Raw genomic sequence first — 8708 nt, forward strand, 5'->3', positions numbered from 1 at the left:
TTCCTGCTCAGGACCAGGAGTCCAGACCCCCAGCTCCGTGCTACTTAAGACCCCAGGAATCTAGGCCCCCAGCCCTCTCTTCCCACAAGACTCAGGATTGTGGACCCCAGCACTCACCGCGGGTGCCATTGAAGAAGAGGGTCTGCCGGGCTGGGTTCTGAATGACAACTATGGAGCCATCGTACTGGTGCAGACGGCAGGTTATCTCGGCCACGCCACCCTCAGCCACTGTCACATTCTCTGTCTGTACTTCCTGTCCTGCCCCTGGACCAGTAGACAGAGAGACAGGGTAGGAGACTCTTCGAGGGCTGCAAGTCGATCTTTTTCCCTCTCTTCCTCTCCCACTCAGACCTCCAATCCCTCTCATTCAGTTCATCACACCCAACCTTTCCCACAGGCTGGGGTCCAGGAGATGGACTCTAATGGGGCAACGCAGGGCACACTGGGAACTCGGAGCAAAGAGAGACCAAGACGGCCTAGGGAGATGGATGATCAGAGAAGGTTCTGGAAGAAAGCTTCATTGGATTCAGATCTTGAGTAAATAGGAATTCACCAGGTATGGGAAACTGCTCTGTGTTCACCAAACCCCATCTTTCACACCTGGGCACATGTTGTAGCTTGTCTGCATGGATAGCCTCAGGAGTCTTCCCATCCCTGTACATGACCTTGGTAAGGTGATTTTGCTGCCCCCTCTATTAAGAAGCCACTCTGTCCTTTGACTCTGGGAAGGACTTGTGACTTCTTTGATGAATAGAATTTGCTAGAAGTGATATTGGATGAGTTCTGGAGCCTCGGCCTCAAGGAACCTTGCTTCCCTGAGACTTATCAGGTGAAGACGCACAGACTAGTTTCCTTGAGGACGAAGGACCACATGGAGAGAGAAGCCCAGCCAGCCTCCAGCACCAATCGCCAGCCATATGAGTGAGGCCATCCTGGACCATCCAGCCCCAGTGAGACCACTAGGTGAATGCAGCCACATGAGTGACCCCGGTAGGGACCAAGAGAAGAACTGTCCAAGTGATCCAGTCCAAACTGCTGACCCCCAGAGTCATGAGCAAATAACATGATTGTTTAAAGCCACTGAGTCTGGGTGGTCTGTTAACACCACTAATTTGGGTACAACAGTACCGGTTAGTACTACACCCAATTAGGCTACTTTTCCCAGGACCCTTGTACTTAAGTGAGGTCAAGTGATCGAATTCTGGTCAATGGGATGTAGGTGGAAGAGAGAAACACTTCTTCCAGCCTGGCTCATCACACTCACATCCTTCTTGCTGGCTGAATGAAGAGGACTACAGGGAGCCTAGAGTAGAACCGGATCACAAGCTGGAAGGAGTCCAGGGGCCTGACTCACTACCCCCTGTGACTTGCCTGCCCAGGACTGTAATGTGAGCCAGAACTACACTTTTCTGTTAAGCCTTTGAGATTTCATGGCTGTTTGTTACAGCAGTTAACCTACCCTGATTAATCCATCAGAAGAACAAGATAGGCGATCAGTAAGGGGGTGTTTCCAGCAGAGGAAATAGCCTAGAATAAAGCTCGAAGCTGAGATTAATCATCATCGGCATCACCAGCATCATCGTCACTGTCATCTTCAAAATATCAATCACCACAATAGCTGTTCATTAGGCACTTGTTTGTGCCAGGCTCTGTGCTCAGGACATTACCTATATAATTTCCATGTAATCATCACAATATCCAAATAAGGTAGACGCTATTATCAATCCTCAATTTTTTTAACAATTCCTATTTCATAGGTGAGAAAATTTGTCCAGAGAGAGAAAACGACTTGCCCAAGGTCACAGCCTGAGAGTCGTAGAGCGAGGATCTGCATCCGAATCTCTCTGATTCTGTATCCTGTGTCTACATTCACTCGTGGCTATCTGGGTGCAAAGCGTTCAGCATTGGTGAGGGGGTGTGGGATGTGCTAGTTGAGGGCCTCAGATGCCAAGCTAGGAGATTAGCTTTTATTCTGAAAGCCAGTGGAGGTTTTGAAGCACAAAAAAAGCCATGATCAATCAGATCTGGTTATTTACCTTTAAATATTGGATAACTATTACTCGATGTCTCTTACAGTCTGTCTCATTCATTCATTTGAGTATTTCTTGAACAGTGGGTAGGTTTTCTGGGGCTGGGTGCCCAGAGATGAGTCAGATGAGATCCCTGTCCTGGAAGGCCTTCGTGATTTATGGGCAAAATCACTGTAATATCCCATCCAAAGTGTTACGTTTTCTGTAAGAAGGATGGGTAACCTGGGGCTGAGGGGTGGAAAAGATTAATTCTGGGGGATGGAGGCAGAGACGGGTCGCTTCCTACCCCAATGTCCATGCTTCCCTTTCTCCTTAGCAAAAAAAAACAAAACAAAAAAAAAACAAACCACTGATTGTATTTTATGCTTGCCCTATGTTTAGCAGAATAAGTTGCCCTATTTCCCAGACTTTCTTACAGCTAAGTGAGGCCATGTGATAAAGTTTTGTCTAATTGGATATAAGAAAAAATGTCATGTGGTAATTTGGGGAGGGTTTCCTAAAAAGGGAGAACAAGTCTCTGGTCCACCAAGTCACTTTTGTGCTGCCTGGAACTGGGATGTGATGCCTGGAGTTCTGGCAGCCGTGTTGGACCACAAGGACAAGGGCAGTAGGGATGGCGGACCCAAGAACTGGAAGATGCCTGGGTCTCTGCTAATGATGCGGAGCTGTCATAAAAGCCCTGGATGCATACTGCTGGACTTCTTTCATGTTTGAGTATAACTCTTTTAAAACCACGATTAGGGGTTTATCTAGCACCTCCCAGAATGTCAATCTTTGCCCCAAACATTTTCCTTTCCATGTTTTCTCAATCTCAGTAAATGTCACAACGATCTGTCCAGTTGGTCAGGCCAAAAACCTAGAAGCTATCCAAGTTCTCACACTTTCCCTCACTTCTAACTTCCATTCCATTGGCCAGATGGATTTTCCCAAATGGTAAATCAGCCAGATGGATTTTCCAGAAAGGGAAATCAGATCAAATCACCTCTCTGCTGAAAGCCCTCCAAAGGCTGCCCGTGACACTTAGAATAAAATCTATACTCTTCCCCTGGGCCTTCCAGGTGCTATGCGGCCTGACCCCTCTCTGGCTGCAGGCACCCTCACTTCACTCCAGCCTCGCTGGCCTTGACGTCTCTTGAACACGCTGAGCTCGTTCCCACTTCAGGAACTTTGCACTTGCTCTTCCCTCTGCCTGGAATATCTTTCCCCCTCGATCATCTCAGGACTGCCTCCGGTCTCTGCTCATACCAACCGACATCTTCTAGGAGCGACTTTCTTTCGCTCCCCGGCCCTTTGCCTCCAAAACACTTTCCGTTTCATCACCATTGTTTTATTTCCTCTATGGAAATTTCATTGAAATTCCGTTATTAATTTGCTCACTTCTTTATTGTCTGTCCCCCATCACTAGAATATATACCCCATGAAGCAGGAATATAAGCTGCTGGGCTTACTGCTGTACCCCGGTGCCTATAAATGTGCCTGGCACTTGATAAACGTCTGGGAGATTGACGAATGAATGGCATGTGTCAGGCCGGATCTCATTTCAACCTCACAATGACTTCGTGCCATCGCTATTCTTATCTTAGACACCTGGGTGGATCCCAGCTAAACCACTTGCCATCTGTGTGACCTTGGGCAAGTAGCCTAAACTTTTCTGAGCCCCAGATGCCCTGCCTGTAGAATGGGGACGATGCCTCATAGGAGTTCAAGACTCCAGCCCCCTCCTCCCTTAGACCAGGAGCTCAGGGAGCCCTCTCTGCAAAGCTGCCATTATTATAACCTCCAGGAGCTTGTCCATGCACATGAAAACTGAACTAACTGCTCATGCAGGCACGTTAAAAAAACATCGTGAAGGCTATCCACGGATCCTGGACCTCAGGGCTAGCCCAGTGCTAGCCCCCCATTTTACAGATGTGGAGAATGAGGCTCAGGAGTCCCAAGAAAGTCAGTGGTAGGAACTCGACATCTCCAAAGAGCCATCAGGACCTCTGGATCTGCCCCCACCAAATTTATCTCCTGCCCTCTGCTTGAGGGTGCATATGGGGTGAGGGTGGGGGGCTTTTGTCTTATTTCCTCCCCCTCCTGAGGAGTCAGTAACCAACAGTGTCTGTGCCTGGAATATTAATGTCCCAGGAGCTTTTGTTTCGGGGTTGGGGGGTGGTGAGGCTGGACTTTCTGGTCAGAGAGGGGTTGAGCTTTTGGGACCAGGGCACTGGCCCTTTAAACTGTGTTGACAGCCTGGAATCGTCATGGGGATGGTGCCTGGAAAAAGGGGCAGGAGAGGGTTTGGGAAAGAAAGTGCCATTTTTATCACATCATATCAAGGGTACATACTATCAACATAACTAATCACAGTTGATGTTGACCTTGGTCACCTGGCTGTTCGACCACACAGTGCTGTAGTGAATGAATGTCCTTGTGTTTGGAGCTTTGCGCATTGAAGTTGTGTTTCTGGCTGAGCAGGTGATATGTAGAGACCCAGAATCCAGCCCCGACTGCCTCCTCTCCCAGAATCCAGGCGTCCAGGCTCCTAGCGCCCTCCTTCATCAGGACCCAGGCATCTGGGTTCTTAGCATCCTCTTCCCTCAGACCCAAAAGTCCCCAGCCCCCAGGCTCTCCCCCCTCAAACCCAGGACTCTGGGCCTTCAGCCCCCTCCTCTTTCAGGACCCAGGAGCCAGGGGTCCAGAGTACACAGCTGGTGGATGTTTCCACGGAGACTAAGCGGGGTGGGGGAGCACTTCCTGGGTCCTGAGTCAGCGAATACCCAAGGGAGTCTCAAGGTCATGGTTCCGAGAAGGTCACAGCCACCCCCTCTGGGGCTCGTGGCATCATGCCTCCGGCCCCCACTTCCTCCCCTAGAGAGGTGGTACATCCCTGCGTTCTGACTGAACCCCCCCTCAGCCCCCCATCAATGGCGGAGTCCGAACATCCTTGCACAAAGCATCAATTCTTCCCCAGCTCAGCCTTGTGAAGGCGCCTGTATTCAGGACCTAGGCGTCAGGGTCCTAGCCCCTCCTCCCTCAGAACCTGAAGTAAGACCCCCAGCCCCTTCCTCTCTCAGGACTCAGGAGTCTGTATCCCCATCTCTCCCTCGAGACCTAGGAATATGGATCTCCAGCTGCCTCCTCCCTCAGACCCAGGAGTCCAGGCCCCAGCCCCTCTTCCCCCAGACCCAGGAGTCCAGGCCCCCAGCCCACTCCTCCCTCAGACCCAGGCGTCCGGGCCCCCCAGTCCCATCCTCCCCCAGACCCAAGAGTCCGGGCTCCCAGCCCCTTGCTCTCCTGGAAATTTTTGACTCCAGGTCCACAATCCTCAACCCCAAAACCACGGTCCTGCCTTCCCCTAGCCCTCTGTCCCTCTCCTATCCGGGACCACGCATCAGGTGGGGGCATAGGGGTGAGTCAGCAGCCTCACACACAAAGTCTCTCCTGTGGCCCCCACGTTCCCGGGATATTCGGAACTCCATGGATTCCGGGCCTCGGGCCCAGCCAGGGGGTGGGGGAGTCCTCTGGAGGTTCCCCTGGGTGTGGGGTCAGGGGAGGAATTCCTGCTCCGGGAAGGGTGCGAGCCTGCACTGAGCGCTCACTGTCCCGGCCTCCACCCCCAGTGCCCTCCATTCACCCCCTCCCAGAAGAGCCCAGGCTCTGTTGCTGCCCTCTCGCCCCATCGGCTGCCTGCAGAGGAGACTTGGTGTCTGGTTCCCAGAGGACCTAGGAGCCTGGGGTCTGCACGGGCGGGAACCAGTGGGTGCTTGGGTCTTGGTGCCACAGGCCATTGGGCGCTGGCGAGTCTGACTGTCTCCGAGTCCCCCCCGCCCCACCCAGAGAGAGAAAGCTGCCTTTGTGTTTCCTAAGACGGGGACAGGCCAGGCTCGCACGACATTAACCCACCCAGGCCCCAGCCCTGCTGGCTCTAAGGTCTTGGAATCCACTGCAGAATCTGACCCCAGCCCTGGGGACTCAGGCCTCCGGCTCATGGGTGGGTGGGGGTCAGAGATAGAAACCTCCCAAGAGCTGCACCCTGGGGTTACGCACTTTAGGGGGAAGGCCCCCTGTTCTCAGAGTGGCTGGTCATAACTTTAGCAGGAAAAAGTGAGTCACTTGGGAGGAAAACATTATTTGAGATCCACAAGCTTCCCCTCCGCAAAGCCCCCAACTCTAACAGCCTCTCTCTCTTTTCTTTGTATCTGAATATCCGTTTCCCCAGCCCCTTTCTGTTCCATCCGATTCCTGGCCTGTGCGTGTCTGTGTCTGCCTACAAGCAGCCCATCCCTCTCCTTCTCACTTCCTCCCGCCTGCCCACCCTGGACCCACTTCTTTCTTTTGGCATAAATCGTATCATCTTCTGCTATTCGTGGCGGATGACTGAGCCAGGAAAGACAGAATGTTTTTGAAAGGACATAAGTGGACGCCATCTCCCATCTCCACTCCTGCTGGCTGGGCAAGGTGAGAGAGAAAGGAGGGTGACTGAGAGGGAAATGTGAGGACCACAGACAACCCCTGAAATTTGGCGGCCAGGGCCTTTCAGAAATGCCCAATGGAAAGGAATGCAGGCAGCAGCCTCGGAGATCCGGCTCCCTTGCCCCACGCTTTGCAGAAAGGGAGAGTGAGGCTCAGAGAGGGACGGGCTGACACAAAATCACACCAGAGAGCCCTGGTTCCTTGGCTCCCAGTCCAGAATGCGTCCCATGATACCAGCTCTCTCCCGACCTGTAAAGCCCCATACTTGCTCCGTTTCATTTAGAAAAAGTTTACAGACGGAATTAGGATGCCAGGAAGCAGTGACTCTAAACAAGAGACAAACCTGTCAAGCTACCTCCCAGAAGTGCTGGAGGAAAGATTCTTGCACTGGGTAGGTGGTCATCTTAGGCTATCTTCTGATTCTGACACTGCAATGTCCCACAATTCTAAGCTGTCAAGATTCTAGATGGCAGAGGTGTCAAGATTCAGGACATCCAAGAGGCCAAGATTTCAGAATTTTAAAGTTGTCACAGGCTAGAGTACTAACGGCATCGAGGTTCTAAAATTTTAAAAGTGTCAAGATTCTTAAGACGTTGGGCTTCTAGAATCCTAAAGATGTCAACGTTCCAAAATATCCTCACGTTCTCTGTTTACGGGGATCGTTGGCTCTAGAATTCTATGAGGCTGCTTTTCAGGGCCTACAAGATGAAGAAAGGAACATAAAATTGGACAGAAACGTAGCTGAGGTACCAAGGCGCTCTTCTGGAAAGTGGCGTGTCTGTCGCAAAGAAAGGCAGTAATGAAGCGTGCTCTGGAGCAACGGCAGAAGGCTACGGAATAAAGCAAGGTGGAGGGTAAAAGGTCAGCTCTGCCGCTCACCTTGTCCCAAGGAGACGGGGGCTCTGTCTCAGACCCTGAGGTGCAGAAGGATCGACAGCCCCCTACTTGCCAGAAACCTTTTCAGGGGTTCACGCTGGAGTTCCTATTCTTTCAGATCGCTGAGTTCAACACCCTCACTTTACAGAGAGTGAAACTAAGCCCCAGAGAGAGGACGACTTGCAATCAGCTGCTGTGGCAAATGGCAAGAGCCAGGATTTACACCCAGGCCCCCATCCCTGTGCCATCTGCTTACACTCCTCTTGGAATCTACAGGACGTACAACCCTCCCACTTCTGCCTGGCACCCCAATCCTCCGTTCTTCTCGAGAGTGGCTTTATCCACCAGGAAGGGGGTGACCTGTGGCAGGTTTGAGGCACACACAGTGTAAGAGTGCGAGTGTGTGGGTGACATTTCCTGACCTTGTCCCCAATCTCAGGGTCACCCAATCGTAGAGGTCTCCAGCTTCTGACAGTGCGTGATGATGGTATATGGATGGCTCCCTGGCTGTTCTGTAGGGGGGGCTGGTAAGTCATGGCCTGAGTGTGTGAATGGGTGGGGAGGGACAGCGTTTGGGAGGCATCTGCTGAATCCACGTGTGTGCCCACATGCGAGGTTTGCCAAACAGTACCCCCCACCACACACACACACACACACATTCTCCTCGGGGGCCCTTTAGAATGCCCTGGCTGACTCAATTCCTGTCCAGGGACACATAGGGATAGAGAGGTAAAGGAATGTAGGAGGGAGACGGGGATCCCAGGATGGAGATGGTAAGGGCAGAGAGGGAAGGTACGGAGATCGGGGACAGGAGACAGTGGGACAGAAAGAGGTGATCGGGGGCAAATGAGAGAGATGGGTGACAGAGGGGAGTAGAGAAACGGGGGTGACAGAAGGATGGGGACAGAGAAACAAGGGAATGGGACGGATGGGGGAAAGAGAAAGAGACAGAGGAAAGAGAAAGAGAAACGAGGGTGACAACAAGATAGGGCAGAGAGAGAGGGCAGAAATACAGAGGGACAGAGAAAGGGGAATAGAGAGGGGATGATGGGGGACAGTAACCCACTGCAAAGGTACGGAGACCAGGGGACAGAGGTGGGGGACAAAGACAGGACAGAGAGGTGGGGGACAGGGAGGCAAGGAGAAAGAGGGACAGACAGAGGGAGGGCAGGACTTCGAGATTGAGGGACAGAGGACACGGATAGGGGGACAAGGAGAGAGACTGAGGGACTCAGAGACAGGCAGACAGAGGGATGCAGAAAGCGGACAGAAGGACAGTGGGACGGGCCGGGAGAAGGCGGGCTAGAGGGGTGGGGGGGTCTCGGGCCCTTTGTCCCCGCCGGG

General features: G+C 52.4%; 1 protein-coding gene and 1 long non-coding RNA gene across 2 annotated transcripts in view; one reads left to right on the forward strand and one right to left on the reverse strand.

Moving 5' to 3' along the window:
* The window catches only part of CADM4 (cell adhesion molecule 4), a 4765-nt gene extending 4262 nt beyond the window's left edge, over positions 1-503 (reverse strand). Inside the window, exon 1 of the mRNA XM_006911840.3 lies at positions 118-503. Within this exon, the coding sequence (XP_006911902.1) occupies positions 118-367 (250 nt within the window). The 5' untranslated portion in view covers positions 368-503. The remainder of the gene's footprint in view (positions 1-117) is intronic.
* LOC112479660 overlaps positions 1-2064 on the forward strand; it is a 2785-nt gene extending 721 nt beyond the window's left edge. Inside the window, exon 2 of the long non-coding RNA XR_003046266.1 lies at positions 398-2064. This is a non-coding gene — a long non-coding RNA (uncharacterized LOC112479660). The remainder of the gene's footprint in view (positions 1-397) is intronic.
* Positions 2065-8708: the final 6644 nt, after the last annotated feature.

The sequence above is a fragment of the Pteropus alecto genome, unplaced genomic scaffold (assembly GCF_000325575.1).
Source record: "Pteropus alecto unplaced genomic scaffold, ASM32557v1 scaffold194, whole genome shotgun sequence".
Classification (NCBI taxonomy): domain Eukaryota; kingdom Metazoa; phylum Chordata; class Mammalia; order Chiroptera; family Pteropodidae; genus Pteropus; species Pteropus alecto.